The sequence below is a fragment of the Colossoma macropomum genome, unplaced genomic scaffold (assembly GCF_904425465.1).
Source record: "Colossoma macropomum unplaced genomic scaffold, Colossoma_macropomum, whole genome shotgun sequence".
NCBI lineage: Eukaryota > Metazoa > Chordata > Actinopteri > Characiformes > Serrasalmidae > Colossoma > Colossoma macropomum.
In genome coordinates, this window is record NW_023494797.1 from 12,925,682 (window position 1) to 12,947,130 (window position 21,449).

At 39.5% G+C, this 21,449-nt stretch overlaps 1 protein-coding gene across 1 annotated transcript in view; it reads right to left on the minus strand.

Moving 5' to 3' along the window:
* brsk2b (BR serine/threonine kinase 2b) overlaps window positions 1–21,449 on the minus strand; it is a 216,835-nt gene that overhangs the window by 11,582 nt on the left and 183,804 nt on the right. Inside the window, exons 13-18 of the mRNA XM_036584321.1 lie at window positions 15,342–15,402; window positions 10,266–10,941; window positions 8,289–8,337; window positions 4,712–4,835; window positions 2,914–3,094; window positions 1,955–2,044 (exon numbers count right to left, since the gene is read on the minus strand). Of these exons, the coding sequence (XP_036440214.1) occupies window positions 1,955–2,044; window positions 2,914–3,094; window positions 4,712–4,835; window positions 8,289–8,337; window positions 10,266–10,941; window positions 15,342–15,402 (1,181 nt within the window). The remainder of the gene's footprint in view (window positions 1–1,954; window positions 2,045–2,913; window positions 3,095–4,711; window positions 4,836–8,288; window positions 8,338–10,265; window positions 10,942–15,341; window positions 15,403–21,449) is intronic.

Sequence of the window (21,449 nt, forward strand, 5' to 3'; positions counted from 1 at the left end):
TATACATTTATACATCCCTTTTTTCTGTTGGACTTGTCTGATAAGTCATTTTTCTTACCTAGATAGCAGCAACAATATAGATATAAATGCAATGTAAATCTTAAAATCTTTGTTCAGCAACGTGTTCCTACTCTGTTTAGATGGTTTACCAAGGTTATATCCCATCACTAACTCGGTGGTAAAAGTTCAATTCTACTGTGAGCGCAATAACTTTGTTAGGCGAACATAGATCTTGTTCAGGATTGACGACTCGGTGAGTGATTTCAATTTTTTACACTGAATTAATTTATATTTACAGCCGTTCATATCTTGGAATTAGCTAAACTGTTTAGCTAGCTTGCAGTCTCTGTTTGCCTAAGTCTCTCATCTCTGCAGCAAGTAAACAAAGGACAGAGTAAGCTCTTCACTGCAACATCGCTCAACAGGCAAAACTGTAGCCAATATGTAACATATTAGCATGTATTTGGCTAGTTATCCTTGTTTATCTCTGCTTAAGCTAGCAGGCTACAGTCTCAAACACCACAGAACAGGTTCAGTTTTGGCTTCCTGTCATTCCAACACCGGTCCCTCAACTTTGCTTTGTCAGATGTGAGTTTTTATGGTCTACACTTGTTTCAGCAGAGCACCAGTTAGACAGAATCAAGTCTGTACTGTGGTGGGTGGCACTGATTGGATCTGTAGCCTGCTTGCTAAGCAGACATTAGGTTAGCTGCCAGGCTACAGATCTAAATACCATGGAATGGGTTTAATTGTGCCTTTCTGCCCCTCCAAGTTGCTTCACTCCCTTAGATTTCACTTACTTTCACCTAAACTGGCATCAGTGAGTGCGTTTACATGCACTCAATAATCTGATCATAATCCGATTTCTGCAGTTATCTGATTATTCAAATGGTCACATAAACAGCACATTCTGATTTCTTAGATTGGAGTAAGGTGTAGAAATCCGATTAAGAAACCTGATAAAGAGTGCTTGATTTTAGTTCAGTAATCAGATTTCTCAGTGCGTGTGAACACTTACTCTGATTTCCTTCGGATTTCTCAGTCTGCACATGTGCGAAAACAGACGGCGGTACTGGAAATAAGCAAGCAGTGTTGCACAGAGATGGCAGCAAAACACTTTTGGAGCGATGCTGATACTACATGCTTGACGACATGAAGGATTTAAATATTCTTTCATTTTCTAGATGAAGTATGTTTATATTTTCAGCTAAAGTGGCCGATGTTTATAAATTAAGCTGCAGCATGAAGTTTGAGTTTTACGATACATTGAGTCTCACGATACGCAGAAATCTGATTACTGTCTGACTCAGGTAGACCTGGAGTTTCACATTATCTGATTACGCAAGTGCACGTAAACTCGTTCATTGGATTAATGGCAAAATCTGATTTTCTGCAGTTATTGGATTATTAGGCGTATGTAAACGCACTCAGTGATCCAGTTAGCCATAAACGAACATGTTCTGTGGTGAGCAGAGCTGTTATCATGCTAGTTGTTAATTCTAACCAGCTCCATTTAGCAGCGCTGTTTAACCCTACCAAATGATAGCAGGTAGATGTTTTTACATTTACTGAACAATTTAAACATGAATTTCATGTTCATGCACTGTGTTCACTTATTTGGTGACTGTATAAGCAAGCTGGCCTTTTTATTTTAATGTTTTTAATTTTGAAATGCAGGATGAGATATAAAGCTTTTCTCATTTTCACACTTTTTTGCACTCTGGTGTTATTGTGTACTGTAATATTTGGAAGTGCTTTAAAGTTCTGAAAAAAAAAGGTTGACACCACCCAACCCTAGTGTGCGCTGCGTTCAAAAGTGCTGGGTCATGGGCTGGGCGCCATGCATGTGGAAGATGCTGTGTCGGAAAGCAGGAGAAAGAGTGAGAGAGAGAAAAAGAGAGAGAGACATAGAGTAAAAGCACTGGCGATGTGTGTTGACGGAGAGATTGCTCACCAGACAGCTGCTGAACGGCGGGCTGCTCGTGTGTACTTAACAACTGAGCCTGAATCGTCTCCACCACTCGTTTGAAGCGTCGGCTGGGACCTGCCAGAACACACACACACACACACACACACACACACACACACATAAGCACATCCATTTCAAAGCTATTTAACAGCTACTTGTTATACAGCTGTGATTCTTTCGCAAAATACTGCGATTCTGACTAATGAAATGAATGTACATTTTACGCTGTTGCATCTCAGGTTTATTCCCCTTAGCAACAGCCTCATAAAGACTAATGGGATCATGGTAGATTTTATGGTGCGTTGGCCAGCGGCTCACTTTCTGATGCACACATTAAGTTTAGTGGCTTACAGAGCGAAATTCACCCTTAGACTGTGTTTTTAGACTGTATATATATATTATATATATATATATATATATATAGAAAGAGGGAGAGAGAGAGAGAGAGAAAGAGAGAGGGAGAGAGGCATGGATATCTATATATATATACATATATATATATATATATATATATATATATATATATATATATATATAGAAAGAGGGAGAGAGAGAGAGAGAGAGAGAGAAAGAGAGAGGGAGATAAAGAGAGGGACAGAGGGAGAGAAGTGGGAGGGAACTGTCCTTTGAAACACAGCGGGTTGAAAATGAGAAATGATTACCAGGAGGCAAAGGAGCCTCTTTTTACTTGAATCTTTTCCAATGCAGCCCTGAGCAGTGCGACTATTTTAAGCCTTTACGCAAGTCGGGGGAGGACAGAGGGAGGAGGGGACGACGAGCAGAATCAGAGAAAAAATCTCTCATCGCAGGAAAAAGGCAAAGTTCAACACAATCAACCACCAAGAGTCCATCCATTACGCTCCATGGCCCCTCCCCCGCTCCTCTGATTGGTCAGAGGGCAAATTGATGACATCACAATAGGCTCTTGCCGTCGGCATGGTTACCTGAGAGCAGGGTGAAGGTGACGGAGTAGATGCCGTTCTCCTTGGTGGCCGATGTGCTCTCCGTGTAGGTGATGTCCACCTGGAACTTGACGGGTTTCTGGAAGACGGTGGGGCCGGCGGTGGACTTGTACTCGGCCCGGAAACTCGTCTGGGACACCACACTGTGGCTGAGGCTGGGGATCTGAGAGAGAGCACAGATGAGAATTTCACCTTTCTCCTTTAAAGAGGAATTTCACTGATTTGTGAAGATGTCTGCATCATTGAGAGGTTAAGATGTAAACAGACCCTTTCAGAGTGGCCTAGAGAAACTTGCCAAATCAGAACAGCTCACAGTGGTGGTGACAGAAACTGGAATGGTCTCTCACCTGTAGTCATACAGCCTGTTCTCATACTAATACCATATCACTTCTGTCGGAACAAAACCGCGTATCTCCAAAATGGTAACTTCACAGGAGAAGGAAAAAACATACTTTACTTTTAATGTAAGTCAGTGGAACCAGATTTTTTTCCAAGTCATTCTGGGCTGTCTCTGTAAGTCCATTCATCGTGAAATGTTCACACAATGTAAAGGGCAACAGGCATTTTCAAACTATGTCTAAAACTGAAAAACAACAAAAATGGAGATACGAGGTTTTGTTCTGACAGCAGTGATATGCTGAAGTCTGATCTATCAAACTGCATATATACAAAAACAAAGTATGTAAGAAAAGAATCATTTAAGAAAATGGACAAAGTACCCAAGCTGAAGAACTACTTAAATCTACAGCTGCAGCTGCACTCACAAGGGCTACTGAGCTGCCATCACATCCTCCTCTCAAGGACACAGAGGATTAACCACAGGATGGGGAATACACAGCACAACATTCACTCACACTAGCCACAGCAGTCACACCACACACCTCCTTTATTCAGCCACTGTGCACATCTGGGTGTAATTCAAATAAGCTGCTATCAACACAATTGTATATAACCTTGACGTTTAAACGAAGCATGACACCGACTACACTAAAGACCGAAACGAAGTCTAAAAAGTGACCTTGTTCAAAAGTCAGAGACCACCATTCATTTAATTTCCAGTCAATGCGGCCATTAATCACAATTTATTTATTTTCAGGAGATATAAATAATCCACATGCATAAGGAAAAGTCAAAGGAAAATAAATGAGAAAAAACAGGAGTTTCCAAAACTGAAATTCAAAAAAACGATTAAAAAATACAGTAAAAATCTTCTGAAAAATCGTTTAAGACCTGATATACCCCAACACTGTCCCCTTCAGATAAACAGCACTTAAAGCTTTAACCTTTGAGAAAGAGGAGAAAATCAAGCTGCTTCCGATCAAACAATCCACAGGTGTTTCAGTCCATTCTTCCACTGTGAGAAGACAACTCAGCGCTATGAGTCTGGAAGGATTTGTAGCTGTCAACCAAATAAAGAACCTGCTGGTGTTCTCAGAATGATTGACCACCCCAAAGTCCAGACCTCAACATCACTGAATTGTTTGGGATTACTTGGATCATGAAAAACAGAAAATGCAGCCAACTCCAAAGACTGAACTTTAGAGGTAGATGTCTTTGAAAAGATGAAAGCAAGAGTCCTGAAAAAATCGAAGCTGTAATAAAGGCAGAGAGTAGACACACTAAACACTGAAAAAATGATATTACATTTAGTTGTTGAGGTTCCTTTGTTATGAATAACTTGATGGCCATTTTTACTGGAAATTAAACTAATGAAAGGTGGTCTCTGACCTTTGCACAGAGCTGTACACGCACATACACCCACATCCACACTCGGACTTACTGAGAGAAAGGCGTGGACAATGTCCGCTTTGATTGAGCTCAGAGGTTTGTCCTGGATCACCACGAAGATCTGCTCCTCTTTCTCCAAATTAATGAAATTACCAAACCAAGACTTTTTGGCAAGTCTGGAAAGAAAGCAAGACCAAGAGAGAGTGAGAAAATGTACCAAACAGGAGATAACAATCCACGATGGAGAAAAGAATATATGAATATTTGCCAGTAATGGCTTCTTTTATTCACAATAGCGTAAGTGCAAAGTGTCCTGTACATGCAGTGACTTCTAGGAGCCACAAAAAGAAAAGCTGTCAGAGTTTTAAGTGGCTGGATTTGCACCCATCAAAAAGACTAGACAGGGGATACGGCCCTGAGGAAATAACATTACAGAGAAATCATAACAGAAGAAGTGCTCCCTTGACAGGCCTCGTCTGTGGTAAATAAGGCATTTCACACAAACACACTGTCTGACATTTAAAGAGGACTCGGCTAAAGATGAGACCTCTGTAGAGTGAGAGATACAGTAAGCTGTAGGGCTGAACGATACTGGAAAAGCCAAGTGATGTTTTAGATTTCTGTGATAAATATTGTGATACTACCAAGATATTCTATTCCTGAATGGAGCGATTTATCACTATGACTTTGAAAAGGATCCAACTAGTTCCATATTCTAGTTAACTCATTAGAACAATTGTATTCCACTATCATTTACTACGGCTGCACGATGTGAACAAAACACCATATTGTGATTATATTGTTATACATCTACACAATGCAGTTGTGATACGCCTTGCAACACAGCACATGAAAACACATTAGTGAACCTGATCAAAGATTTTATTGACCAAAAATTTTTCTGCTTGAATCCCTTGATTCAAGGGTGGCACAGTGGGTAGTGCTGGTGCCTCACAGCAACGAGTACCTGGGTTCAATTCCCCGGCCGGACGACCAGGGTCCTTTCTGTTTGCATGTTCTCCCCATGTTTCCCCCCACATTCCTAAGATTGGACATGCTAAATTACCCCTAGGTGTGAATGTATATGTCTGTGTCGTGCCCCGTGATGGACTGGCGACCTATCCAGGCTGTTTCCTGCCTTCTGCCCAATGGCCGCTGGGATAGGCTCCAGCTCCCCCTGCGACCCAGAAGGATAAGCAGCCAGAAAAGGTGTGTGTGCACCTGTAATCGTTAAATCATCCACAGAAACTTATCTGGACTATCCTAGGTTGGTTAGAATGCCCACAGTGCACAATATTAATCAGCAAACAACATATCATGTAGCCCAAATAGGTTGCAGATGAAAAAGGGCTATATGAGTGGAAAATGCTGCCTCTGGAGGGCGCTGTCACAAACATCTAATCCAGTCTACTACAAAAGCATCTTGAGAAGACATTCTGCATATGAGGTTGTGAATATATGCATGCATGTTCTTATCTAAACCATTGATACTGTGTAAAGCAAGGTAAAGCTAACAGCCTGCTTATTAACAGCACATCCATTTTATTTGTAGCTATTTAGTGAACTGCCTGCTTCAGCACTGGATTGACATTTGAGATTTACAGCAAAGGATAATGATTTAGGGTTTAACTATTAGTAATCAAGTGAATCGATCAATTTATTTTGATGATTGATGGTGTAATCACAGTTTTTAAAAAAGGCTGAACAATAAAATTAAATTATATGAGCAAAAACAAAATATACATAGCTTTTCAAAGACTCCCAAATGTATTGGATAAACCAGGCAGCCTTTAAAAAGTATAGACATAAGAAAATACTTTATATGTCCAAAAGTATTTAAACATTCTAATTACTGAACTCAACTACTTTAAGGTGCACCCACTGCTGACACAGGCATTCAAGTTGCGCACACACAGCTTGTATAATATCCTTAGAAAAGAACTGCCAATAGGACATGACTGTCTGAAGCAGCCACACATGAACGTAAGGTCACCATGCCCAATACCAAGCATCTGCTAGAGGGATATAAAGCCCCCCCAGCACTGGACTGGGGACTGATGGAACACTATTCAGTACCTTTGGGATGAGCTGTAGTGGCGTTTGTGATTAAAAACTAATCATCCAACATCAGTGCCTGACCTCACCAATACTCTTGTGGCTGAATGCAATAAAACCCTCAAAGCAATGTTACAGCATCTAATGTGAAGCCCTTACAGGAGAGCGGAGACTGTTACTATTGCAAAATTGGGGCAAACTCTCTGTTAAAAGCCTTGATTTCAGAAGAAACAGTGGATGAGAAGGTGTCTACAAACATTTGGACATCCAGTGTATATCAAAGGATACAAATGTGTACAAATGCGTGTCTCTATCAGACTCCTACTGCAAAAAACACCAGTAAAAAATATGAAATACGCATTATAATCATCAGGGCCGCTTCTTGCTTTAAGTGGTATAAGCAGTCATTTATGACCTCCGAGCCACCAGGGAGCCCTGAATGTTTAATTTAATTGTAGTATTAAATTTTGTTCGCAGAAAAATCATAATGAGTCCAAATATGTTCTTATTTTTCCAGATGAAAATTAATTAAACAATACTTACAACCGTATGCTGATGTTTGAACAGCCCTGCTCAAATGACATTAATATTTGTTGAACATGTTAACACATTCTCTACAGGGAACAAACTAATTTCAGTGCACAATTTCTTATTCAGCCAATAAAAAGTAACTGTGCATTAAAATATACAGAAGTGTGTTCTCTGTAGAGGATGTGTTCAATTATTTTTACTTAGAAAACCAGCAAAACATGTAATTTCACCAGGAGTGCATACAACTGTATTTTTGTATTTCTGTATATAAAGGAATACACTTGTGGCCCCCAAATATTTTGAAATGGCCCCACTAATTAAAACACCAAACCTGAAAACACTAATCACTGTCCATTTATCGAGAATGTAAATTTAAATCAACGCTGTGTTTAATCCATGAATTAGGGCTGACTATTAACATAGGAGTTAGTGAACTGCTGCTGCTTCATATGAGATAAAAACTCTTAAAGAAAAAGCCTTGGTGGAGGGAGGTCAGTCACAGGCTTGTGGTTTGAGGTCTGAAGGCTGATGCATGGCTCATTTCCCCACCCCTCTTGAACTGTGAAGCATGCTGGGATTTTGCCACAGAGCATGCTTATCTAGGCCAGCACATGTAGCTACTCTTTCCCCAAAAACCAGAGGCAGCACTGCGAAAGCTACTTCCCAACAAAGTGGATGGCTTGACGGCCTTTGGAATGTGGCTGTGAAGCTAAGCAAGTGGAACAAAAACACTGAAATATTAATGCAGAGCAAGTCCCTGATAATGTCACCATCAATAAAACAGGGTAATGGGAGTCAGCCATGTTTACGCTACTACTTTCAATTCGGCTCAGTTTAAAGTTGGTTTAACTCTGAACTTTGCGTATTTGTTAAGGTGAAATATATTTCTGGAGCAGGAGTCGGGCAGGCCGTGGCTGTGAGTCTGCACAGCTGATTCAGTCCTGCACGGCGGGGCTGATGAATGTGCTCTTAGGGGTGGTGCACTTAGAACTCTTTGTAATTGTTTGATAAAGCAGGAGTGCATTAAGTGTGCTATAACTTACTCGGGGGAAGACTCCGGTGTTAGGCTGGACATTTCCTCTTGTGTGGGTACTGCAAATAGACAGGACTAAGAGTCATGATTGGGGCAATGAAACATGGACTGAATCATCATTTATCACAAAGTAAAGCGAAAGAGACCAGGCCTCCATGAACCGCTACCTGCAGCGAATACTGATAAAGCACGGCTAATTATTCTGAACCTTAAGAGCTTTTCAACATTCTCTGCTATCAGTGCACCTGATCTTTCCCTCCAGAGAGAGAGAGAGAGAGGAGAGAGAGAGAGAGAGAGAGCTGGAGGTTAGAGGAGATGCTTATAAAGGTTTTATTATCATAACTACTGATGTGATATTAGATAAAGCTGGTAATGGCATCAGCTTTTAGCCTGCTGATTACAGATCACAGACCTGCGAGAATTCCCATGGCTGAACAGGCAGACAGAGAATGAATGCAAATCTATAGAGTTCAGCAAACAAGCACTGTCATCTTGACTGCTTATGTTTCAGTAAATAGGTTTTAGATGTTACAGTAATAGTTTGGGGGATACAAACAACCAAACCAACCAATCAAGAAAAAACCTCTCTTCCAAGTGTAGATCAGTTTGGTGTCACAGGCTCGCTTTTTTAGTTTTGCAGTCGAGCTACAAGGCTAATGTAGCTAATAAGTGGTGGAAGCTGTACCCCACCAATTAGCAACAGGGTAGATCAGTTTGGTGTCTGAAATGTGCTTCTTTAGTTTTGCACTGGATCAACAAAGCTAATGAAGCTAATAAGCAATGGAAGCGTATAATCCACCAATTAGCACTAAGCATGGCTAAACGCCATTAAAGGCAAAATATTCGAATGTATTTTAATGTTTTGCATAAAAATAGAAAATGCACTGCTGAATGTCTTCAAAAGACAAAAATATATCTTTTTGCTCCTCACAAAAGGGCAAAATGGTGGCACTGGGCAGGCTACTTCCATTTTGGAAAAGTGAAACAGCTCGGATGTCTGTAGCCCTGTTTGAGTTGCTTTTGATGATACAGCATCACACTACCACAAAGCAGAAAACAAACCTATATTTTTGATGTTTGTTAAAAGGTTCAGGTTGCTGGGTCACAGTCGCTCTGTCATCTTTGTTGTGACCATGCCAACACCAGAGACAACAGTAACTAGCTGAATGAGTACATGTTATGAAAGCTGCACAAATTAAAAATTGCTGGCCTGCAAATTTTGCTTAGTGTGCAAGATACCAGTTATACATTTGTTTCAAATAATTTATTAATGTCTGATCAAATCGCATAAATAAATTGCATTTGGTATGCAAAGGCTATTTGAGATTGCTTAAGAATTTAGTTTGAGGCAAGTGCAAGTAATTTAGGCGTGTACAATGCTAACTGGTGTTGTATAAGCCTAACTTACTATTAGCTACATTAGCCTCAAAGCTCTAGTGCAAAACTTGATTTTAGACACCAAACGTCACTGTAAAAATTCTTAGTACCAGTTTCTATTAGCTTTTTCTTCTTTGTGTTAAACTGACCGACATTCTGCTGTCAGCACTAAAAGATGCTATAGAGGTAGGTGAATTATGAAACTCTGCATGGTAGCCTTCAGATTTTTCAAAAAAGGCAGATGTATGCAGGTTTATGATGTGTATTATGCCTAGCATGATGTGATAGATCCTATTCTGCCTTCGCAAGGAATTTCCTGTTGGTCTTCAAAATGACTGTTTTTTCCTTCTCCAAAAAGTTACCATTTTGGGAATACAAAAAATCTACTAATATGACATTACAAACTAAAAATGTGTACTGTTGACTTGAAATTTGAAAAAAACTTATTAGATCTGGTTTAACAAATTCATCTTCTTTATTTTAAGAGAGAAATCTTTACAGAGGCTAAAGAAGCTTGTTTTGAAGGATTTTTGCTCCATCAGTTCGCTAAAAAATGGTAATTCAAGCTTTTATTAAGTTATTATAAACGTTGTTCTGTGCTTATCATTACCTTGCAGTTTCCTGCGGTGGAACCGCGGTGAGCCGAGGAAGCTGTTCTTGATGGAGTTGAGGCGTGTCCTCCAGGGCATGCCCCCGATGGAGGGGCTGGGGGGTGGCGTGGGGCTGGGGGTCCCGGCTGGGCTCTCCTTGGGCGTGTGCACAGGTGTCCCTTTGGGGGTCGGGAGGGGGCTGCCCCGGGGGGAAGGGTGGGGAGTGACCTGTACAGTGGGGATAGATTTGCCGTTGTGGTCAGTCCCGGCCAGCGGGTGCAGGTGGTGGTGGTGTAGCCGGATAGGCGAGAGGGGCGGAGCCTGAGAAAGAGGGATGGAGAGCTTGGGGGGTACAGTGAGGGGCGGCCTGCGCACCTTCGGGCTGTTGGGGACGGGTGGAGGGAGGTGATGGGTGGGCGTGGAGGGCGTCGAGGGCTCAGATTTGGCAGTTGAAGGTGTAGGCGTGGTGTTGGGGAGGGGGTTGGACCTGGTGCTCTGGAGGGGCTTTTCTGAGACTTTGGGCTTTGCTGGAAGGGTCTGAGTTTTGTTATTGGGCTGTAGGGCTCCTGTCTTTGGCTGGAAGGCATTGGGCGGGTGGGGGCCTGTGCCGTTGGCCCGGGGCGAGTGGGTGGGGCTGTGGTTGGGCGACTGCGTGAGCTCCGAGGATTGTGGGGGGACGAAAAAGCGCCGCACGGGCTGGGACAGCAGCAGCATATACAGCAGCATCAGCCAACACATCCCGCAGCCCACACGCACACACAAGCGCACGGTGCACGCACAGCCCACGCACGTCCCAGAGGTTAGCACGCACACACACCGACGGCACACATGAACGGATGGTGGACAAGGCAGCGGAGATGTGGAGCGATGGAGGGAGGGGAAAGTGCAGAAAAGAAAGAAAGAAAGAAAAAACATGCCATTAGCACAACCAGCCGAGAGGCAACAAGGACCATGGAAAGAAAATGTGCAGCATTTGCAGTGTTCTCGAAGCAAAAACCAGCCGCAACATAAAAAGAAAAGCTCCGGGTCTTTGTTGGAAAGAGAAAAAACTGCCAGAAGTGACCAAGCAAGCAGGAAATGGGCGCGTGCCACACGTGAGCAATATTCCAATGAGTCATAACTCTACGCTATTGTCAGAATGGTTTGTTATAAATATTTACTCAATATCTGTTGTAGTTCATTTAAATGAAATGGTCAGAATAATCATAATGATTAAAAGAGGTCATTCACAACAATAGCGCTACACTATGGAAATGGCCAGTTAAAATCAGGGCCATTAAGTGCATAGCTGAGCACGGTACTGTGATGCTGCTGCTTAGGAGATGACATGACAATGTTGTGGACACTAATGGCATCTATGGTTTAAACTAAGGCCACCTATTTTTCTGTTCACAAACCAGGCAGGGAAATGCCACTGATTTTTCTAGTGCATAGTTCAATCGCTGTGATGCAGACAGTCATTCAGAATGTAGTGATGTGAAATGGAAAATCCGGTTTCTTTACAGTGGTGGTGATGAGAACCAGGGGTCCTGATGTATACAGTGCAAATGTAGCCATTTTATTTACTACCAAAAACAACCAGTTAACCTACATCTGTCTGAGGTTTTATATGTAATGTTGATGATGGGAAAATAGCAGAAAATCAGAAAAAAAATGTTTTCTTTGGGGATTATTTTGCCTTACAATTCTCTCCATCACGAATGGACTTACATTATTAAAAAAAATACATTTTAGGCCAAAAACTTATCTTAAAATTACTATAAAATAAGGTGTCCTGCATCAACCAAATCAGTCAAAACCATTTCATTTGATGACATTCTGTGAGGGAGCTTTTAGAGGCATTACGTGCCTCAGATGTCTGGTTCCTACCACCACCACTGTGAAAAATAAAATAAAAAAAATCTCTCTGAATGACTTTGTTTACATTTTAACCACTTAATTAGACAGATAATTGGAATTCTCTTTAATATGTTTCACTAACCACAGAAATGATAACACACTCAGAACATCTCCAACAACAACTTACATAAGTACATAAATCAGTTACCAAGAACACTGCAGTTAAACTACTGTTCAAAAGTTTGGAACCAATGATTTTCATTAATATAACGCATCTATAAAATGACATTAATATGTTAATCCTATGTGACTCCACAAGTTTCAAATAACTATTAGCAATATGCAAGTAGGAATAAAAAATAAAAAAACTAAGAAATGTTACATATGTCCAGAATGATGAACAGAGCTGCAGATGTTTCTATAATGACTGAAAAAGCTGTAAAACATCATGAATGATACTGAAATAAATATTTAAAAATGCCTCAGGAGTTTCAGGAGTGGTGATCAAATCTTGAGGTAGATATTGTGACAAAAAATTGATTGTAAATAAATAAAATATATTTATCATGTAATAACTTATTGTTGTTCCTAAATTCTTGAGATATTTATAAAACATATAAAAATACATTTGGTATTTTTTTCTGAATTTTGATGTTAGAACAAAATAAAGGACCATATTTAAAACAATACAATAAGTACAATGATTTTTATTAGTCTCACTGTACTAATTATGCCCTCTTTACAATAAACCTTGCAGTTGTTCAGTGTTTTTAACCCCTTAAAATCCTAAGCTTATAACATAATAATAATAAGGCTTATTATTCAGTAACTACAGGGACTTCAACGCAAACTGGTAGAGCTATTTTTAGGTTATAGAAGTCTGTGATAAAACATTTGGCCCACCCACAGACCCTGGCCATTTAAGGGGTTAAATACTGACGATATCCATGATATTCTCAGAAAAGCATACGTTGATGGAAAGTGACATTTGATCACTGTTATGAAAGACAATGCTTATAAAACTATCAAAATTATTAATATGACAAGTTTCCAAGCTTTTGAACAGCAGTGTATATCTTGTAAGGAAACAAAGTTAAGGAAAAAAACAAAAAAAAAAAAAACAATTTGAAAGTCATATTACACACACTGTAAAATCTTGTTTCTGGAAAGCGCAGCCTATCACAGCTAAGTGGTAGCTGCTGAGCTACAGACTGTCTAACTCAAAGGCCCCTTCTTCCCTACGCGCTCTCTACAAAAGCCGTCTTTCATCCATCCCTCGGTCTCTATGAAACGCGCTACAGTAGGTATGAGCCTGCAGAATATTTCAGACTTTAGAATATTTGATCAGAGTGGATTCAAAGCAGGCTTTAGGCTGAATCCTGCAGGGAATTCACTCGTGTAACTCAAAGACAGCATATTGGGAAGACTTAGTGGTGGATTTGTAATCGGTTAGCCAGTTCAAACAAGTCAACTGTAAAAGCTGGATTCAGCTTGAGCTCTACTGTAAGTGAAGGGAGCAGGATTTTCAGATTTAACCAAGCCATTAGCAACCGGTGCCTTCCAATGTCTCAGGGCTACAATCCTCTGAATGAGGAATAGATTAGAGCTAATTACGCTGGGCACTGCTTTCTGATTGCACTTGCAGTAATGCGCAGTCTATTAGAAGGGACGGCCGGCAATTTTGGTGCTTTACCAGTGTTTTAGATGAAAACCTAGACCTCAAGCATGGCTAATAATCCACACTGTCTGGCTTCCGGAGTCTCGCTTTGAAGTCGTCGGCACAGAGCGCAGCTAATGAAAGGGCTGTTCTCTGCACCGGTTGGATGACATCATTTACAAACGGAACCTTTCCTGTCTTCTCTTTTTTACGTCTGCAGGATGCTGATGCTAATTGGCAAAATCTTTCTTCTGTTTTTTCAGCTTGTTTTGGTGCACAGGCGGAGGATGGCCTTACCCCATGCAAATTAGCCAATGTGTTAACTGATCCGAGGGATGTTTCAGTAATGGAATTCAAGAGAAGAAAAAAAAGCTAGTCCAGACAGTTTGGCCACGCAGGCTAAGAGGGCAACACATAAAGTTAGCTGGAGAAATGTAGCTGCATATACTGGCAGCTGTCTTTCAAAGGGTCCATATAATGGAAAACCGATTTTTCTCATTTTCATAAAATAAATGATGTAATATTTAATCACTGTTAAAGTTTCAGAAGATACTGATCATTTTCCAATCCAAATATGCAAACTCAGCTTAAAAAAACATCCCATTTTAAATTCATTGTTTTTGTGATGTCATGAATACCTACACATATACATATATCCCATTATTCAGCCAGTTTAGCTCCATCCATTCAAATCATGAAGAGTGTTTAGCCTGGAATCATGCACAGTACTGTGCAGCCAATCAGAACAGAAAAGATTTACATGTCAGGCACCGTAACAAAAACTTTGTCTTAATTGATTTTTATGACCATTTTCAGGTCTCTCATTATCCCTTAGATTTAAACAGGCTGTTTTGTTAAGACTGATATATGTAAATGTGGACTGTTCTGATTGGCTGCCCTGTATTGTGTCTCATCAAAAAGCAGTCCAGACTCTTTATAACATCAGTGTGAATAGGTGGAGATAAAGAGCTGTAGTGTGCAAAGGTGGATACATATGAATGCATTGTTTTTTGTGACATCACAACAATGAATTCAAAATCAGATGCTTTAGCAGGTGATTTACCATATGTGGACTAGTGAGTGAAGGGTACATTTGAAAACTCTGTAGTATGTTTACATTTCAACTCTTTTATTTCAAAAAGTGAGGAAAATTCAGTTCTCCATGATATGGGCTCTTTAAATAATATCAGTTCCCAGTCCTAGCCATACATTAAAAGGATTTTCAATAGTTAAAAGACAATGATTAACCGCATTAAACCCTTAAATTCCTACAATCATTAGAGTTACATTACATGCTAGGGCTTATTTTTCAGTTAGAACACAAAAAACAATGCCTTTTCTTAAGTTATAGGGGTCTTAGCAAGGAAACCAGGCCAATGTGTAATATTCTAATGGTATAATACCATAAAATGGAAGGGAATGCACTGTTTCTCTGCATGTCTCTGACATAAACAGAGATTGTGATATCAATGAATTTTCCATTCATCCACATTCTGTAGATAGACACCGCCTCCTCGGGAGGGAGCCTATCTAGGGAACGGCTGAGTATGATTTGGGACAGGCCCAGGCAGAGTGAACTGAGTGTAGACGGAGGGCTTACCCGTGGACTGCTGAGTGGGCTGGTGGACAAACCAGATGAGGCTCCACTGATGGACCGTGACCTAGCACAAGACAGATTTGCACAGAGACAATCACAACATGGTCACAATATACTGTATCTCAGATGCCTTTTAAGCTTCAGTATGTTGGGCAACATTGCATTAGACCAGAAAAACCAAGAAGTGGCCTTAACTCAGAGGGAGGTTTTCCTTTGGAGACATGTTGCCAATAAAGTGTAACAGTCCTTGTATAATGGTGCTCTGCTGAAGGATAATGTACTTAAGGATTCAAGTATTTTCAGTAGAGATCTATTACAGTAATGGACTTCTGCTGTTTACTGACGAAAAATCTGAACAGAGGAGAAAGTAGTTTTATTTTTATTGTCACTTGACAACAGCCATTATGTCATTAGACATTCTGTACCATTTACTGTAATGATAGACAATATAAAAGTTAATGATATGGCTGTACTTGTAATCACATTTTTATCATAAACAAGTTTTCATGATAAACTCATCGTTAAAAGCTGAGAAAGCAGAATAGATCAAATTACACACATGTGCTGCCAGACAAGTAATATGTGCTTTCCTGAGCCAGGCATGAACCGTGCAGTAGTGATGGCTACTGTCACAACAAATGTGCATCACTATAAGGCACTTTTTAAGCAATTAAATATTTATTTACTATTTTTTTAAGGCATAAATTAAATTTAAGAAATAAATGTATTTGTTTTTGTAAGCCTATATAGTAAAAGCTGTTCAGGCAAAGCTAACGTTTTTCAAAATAGCCTTACGATGCAGTTCTGATGTAAGTAGCTAATAGTATGAATTTTCCATGTTTTTACATTTTTGTCTTTGCTTTTTGCTTATATGAGGGTTTAGTCAGATTTGTGAAAAAAAATGCTGTCAAATCACAACCCCAAATCCAAAAATTATTATTTACATTATATTATATTTACAAATTATCCCAAATTTTTTGGAATTGGGGTTGTATAATTGTATTAATCATAATTTAGCGCTTCTCAAATCATCATTATATCCAACAACTTTATCAAACATTGTATTTTATGTTCATTTCACGCAGCCCTTGCAGTAAATGTTACAGAAAGTGATTTTTTCTCTTTGCAAGCAGCCAGTCTACAAGCTTAAAATGGAAACATGCAATCTGTTGACATGATATGCTACTGAAGATACTTGTAATCTCTTTCACAATAGGTAAGATGTAAACCTTTTATCTTCTTCACAATTTGCTTTCGCACTTTCTTTAACCACACGCGATATTGGGCCGTCAACGTGGACGGGCTCCCATGAGCATCTAGGATTTAATTGGCCGTGGACACAATGGGTTTTGTCATCAGAGGAAATTGAAACAGTAAATCATCATTAAATGTGTCAACAAACGCTCGCGTGATCTGCCTCCGAGGAAGGATCTGATCCATAAACTGATCAATTACGTATGTTACTTAAATGTGTATTATTCAACAGTCACAAAATGTCTGATCACTCGAGCAGAAAATCACAACACCAAACATATTTGAGTCTGATGCTGATGCTCGTTTTCTTTCCTCCCTCTTTCACTTAATTAGCCGCAAGTAACATGTCATAAATTCATGGGGGAATTTTTGCTATCATTCAGTCATTAGAGACCGAGGGTAAAACCTGATGTGATGTGACGCGTGTGCCTGCTGCTAGAGCAGTTAATGCAGTGTTGTAAAAGCCAGCACTGTTTATCAGTCTAAAGACTAGAAAGAAAGACACCCAGAAGAAGAAAGCAACTACAAGAGCAAAGATAAAGCTTTACAGCTATGACAATTAGATGTTCTATTACCTACAAGTGAAAGAGGGAAAGCAGGTATAGATATAGCTGTTCTACTGATAGATAAGAAGAGAGTATCTGCAGTTGAATGAACCTGAAGAATGAAAAGCTGTAAGATATCTGTGCCAAAGATGCAGGGGAGCTTTTTATAGAAAGGTAGAATAATTTGTACTGAATGCTCTTTCCATACACTGTTAATGCATAATGTGATAAAAAGGAGAAGCATAATAATAGTTAACAAGCATCAAAATTGTATGTAACTTATGTTACAACTTAAAGGGCCCATGTGTCACATTTTTCTTGTATTTTACCTTTTTTCTGGAGTCTGCTTATTGTATTTATGTGGTTTTACGCACCAAAAAGAGGCAAATTTCATTTTTACACGACCGTTTTCCAACCTCTTTTTATCCCTCAGAATCAAACTGGCTGTTTTTGTTGCTGTGCCTTTAAGACTGGTATATGTAAATGACCCCTGGTCTGTCATTACACTTCTGCCATTCTGATTGGCTGAGCTGCATTGTATGGCAGACCTTTGTTCTCAAAACATGTCAGAATCTCTGTATTAACGCGTACAACATAATTTCATGTTAAGACGCTAATTTTCAGTATTTGGGTTTTGTTGCTGTTGCAAAACCTTTGTAAATCATGATGTTTACCAACAGACCAAATAAGTTATTTTATTCTACACACACATATCCAATGTTCCTGAGGGTTGTAGTGGCCCAACACCTTACTAATTTACTAATTTACTAACCTTATTTAGTTTTTTCCTTTGTTATGAGTTAAACTGTCAAATGTTAGGAAACATCTGGTTGAATGTGTTTATCAGAATGCCTGAATGCTTGAAATTTGTCTTAAAGTCTTGTGCAATCTCGATTTCATTTCAAAAGAAAGTTACGCAAAGCCATTTTTTAAAACACGACTCCTTCAATTCCTCCTGGTTCAAAAGTTTAAGCTTATCAGCTCCTCCTTTAAGGGGATGCTACTTTTGCGTCATTCCCCTGTCTGGTGAGGTCAGCTCAGCGTAGACATAGGTAAGCACCCAGCTCACTATATCATAAATAATCCAAATGAAACAAAGGGGCTACACATAGGCTTTACGTTTTGTTGTTGGTTGTAATGTGTGAAGTAATTTCTATTATAAATATGCATGTATGTTCTTTATTTGAGGACTTTCACTGGCAGAGACCTTAAACAATATCATGAATAAATTTACGTGTTAACATGCAAAATTTTATGAATGTCTTAACGTGAATTTTTAAACATGTTTTGAGCCCAAAGACCTTCCACATCACTGTCTGTCTTTAAAAGGTCATCCAAGATGAAACACTCCTAATAACTTCAATGTGAATGGGCAGAGTTAAAGTGCCCTAGGATGACAATCGCACTGGATTTTGTGACATCACAAAAACATTGAATTCAAAAAGGCTTAGTTTCCATATGTGGACTGTATGGACTGAGGAATGTGTTAATGTTTACATACCACATCAAACTATCTCAAAAAGTGATGAAAATCCAGTTTTGCTTGATATAGGCCCTGTAATTAAAACAGTAAATAAATAAATAAAGCGAGTGTCTGGTGGATTAATTAAATATTGACTCCAGAAAAGAATTCAGGGTCAGTCATGGTCTCATTTCTGGCTGGCAGGCTGCGCTGCCTCCTGCTTTACTTCATTTAGCTAATTAATGCTAATGTAAAAGTGGACTGTGAAATCTTTAAACTCAGCTCCATCGCGCAAGGTCGGCAGCTGAAAGCTGGAGCGGGCAAACAGGAGCGGGCGAGATAACCTCTGTCTCTCAGCTAAACATACAAGGCGAGACTCAGACGGAAGCAAACAAACGACGCGGGGCGACTGCGGGAGGAGAGAGTGGGCAAAACAACAAGAGACGGGAGGAAATTAACCTCAAATTGGGATCTACCACGGGACAAAAAATGCCAGACATCAAACGGAAACATGAAAGGCGAAAGAAGGGAGATAAGATGCTTTTGATGTGTGTGAGAGAGCCAGAGGGGCGCAGCTTTGCCAAAACTGAGGGGACGAAAAAAAAAAACCCTTATTCATTCTTATTCAACTACCTCCATTTCCTTAAAGTTCAGTAGCGAGCTAATCTCCGCTCGTCGGACGAACAGCGCTATTAAAAAAAAAGCAATAGGGAAACTTCAGAGTGGAGATAAGTTGTCCAATTATAACACATCCACTCAATGTCAGTGGCTGAAGTTCCAAATCTGGCCCTACAGTAACTTGAGCAGAGTCCAGATGAGAATTAAAAACCCCACTGCATCTTCAGAGCTAGAGAGAGAGGACAGGGCTGATTTATACCTTTCTTCTTTGCTTTGCACTTTGGGGTTGGCATCTGAAATATCCAGGCTTTTACTGAAAACAGATTTACTACAGAAAGAACAAAGACGTTGATTACTACACTAGGAACTATCCAGCCTACAGTCAGAGTCACTGCACTACTGTACAACATACTGTGACTCTGTGTAAAAACCAGTAATCATATTCTTCATCATTCTTCAGTCATATTATAATTGTGTGACAGCATTAAGTGAGCAAATCAGCATGTACGTTTGTGCAGTGGGAAATGATTGTGAGATTTATGGAAATAGTAACACATGAAGATAAAAATAAAGATGAGCAAAGGACGATAAAGACTCAGTTAAGGCATACAGGATCTCCTTCATCTTTTCATTCTCAGCGCTTAGGCTCTAACCTGTCAGAGCCATCCACATGAAAGTGGAATAATGTGATGAGTCGGGCCAAATTTCACTCTCGTGCATGATTAGCAGGCAAAAGTGCCAACAGAAGAAGTGCTCTGCTTAGAGGAATATACCTCCCTGTGAAAATGGCATGATGAATGTTTATCTTATCAGAATAAAATATATATATATATATATATATATATCTTGTCGGTAACAAAATCTCGTATCTCCAAAATGGTAACTTTACAGGAGAAGGAAAAAATACACCTTATTTTTAATGCAAGTCAATGGAACCAGATTTTTTCGCAAGTCATTTTGGGTCATTTCCTTCAGTCCATTCATCATAAGATTTACACACAATGCAAGGGGAAACAGGCATTTTCAAAATATGTCAAAAACTGAAAAACGACAAAAATGGAGACACAAGGTTTTGTTCCGACATCAGCGATATATTTAGATACACTACCGATCAAAAACAATTTTTGATTCTGAGGTCAAGATTCCATTCAATTTGCATATTTTATGTGTTAAAATGTCTGGATTCTGCAAAGCTCTAATTATATTCTACACTGATTTGTTTGAATCAGATAAATCAAGGTTCTCAGACGCCTGCCGAGCCTAGCCATCTAAAAAATTAAAACCTCAAAAATCACCCCGTAGAATTTACAAACCACTTCATGAGCTAAGCCCAGTCATCTGAGCATGAGTGAGTTCTAAGCATAAGCCCCACCCCTTTCCCACCCATTTACTCCAATAGGATGTACTAAGAGGCTTAGTTTTGATTATCGACAGTGGTTTCCACAAAAAAAAAGCAAACGAGAGACTCTTAGAAGAGGCAGGAGGCCTGTTAGCGACGAGTTTTACATTCCAAAACACATTCGTTTTTGTGGTTTTTCAGTATTAAAATCTTTACACCCTTATAAAGGGTAATAAAGTGATTCTAATATGATGCTAGTGGTCTACAACCTCATAGTTTTCAATTTGTACAAAATCAAGACATTTTAGAAATATCCAAAATTGTAAACAGTAGTAGCTGATTCTAATAATAATAATAATAATTGATAATAATTGAGAGAGCTGTATAGCATTAGTTAGAGACCAATCTTCATTTATTTAAGTCCCGGTCAAAACAGCCATTAAGTAAGTTATTCATTTTTCAGTAGACATTTCTGAGATTATATATAAGATTATAGAAGAAGCCAAGGGAGTTTCCAAAACTAGACTTATTAAAAGCTATAAAGAAAATGGGACCCCTAACAACTGTGCAAGACCTGGTACACCACAAAAACTGTCCCCATCAGACAAACAGTATTTAGTGCTTTAATCTTTGAGAGAGAGGAGAAACTCAAGCTCCACTCTTGCTTCAAAAAAAAGTGTTTCTGTCCATCCTTCCACTGTGAGAAGACAACTCAGCATTGTGGGTCTGACAGGATGTGTAGCTGTCAAGAAGACCTCACTGAGAAAAGAAAATAGACAAACAAGAAGAAAATGTGCACTTGACCGCTGATACTGGACATCAGACATATGTAGTACGGTTTACTAATGTTTCTATTTGGGTTTACTAGGATTGAGAGAAGCAGTAAATGCAAC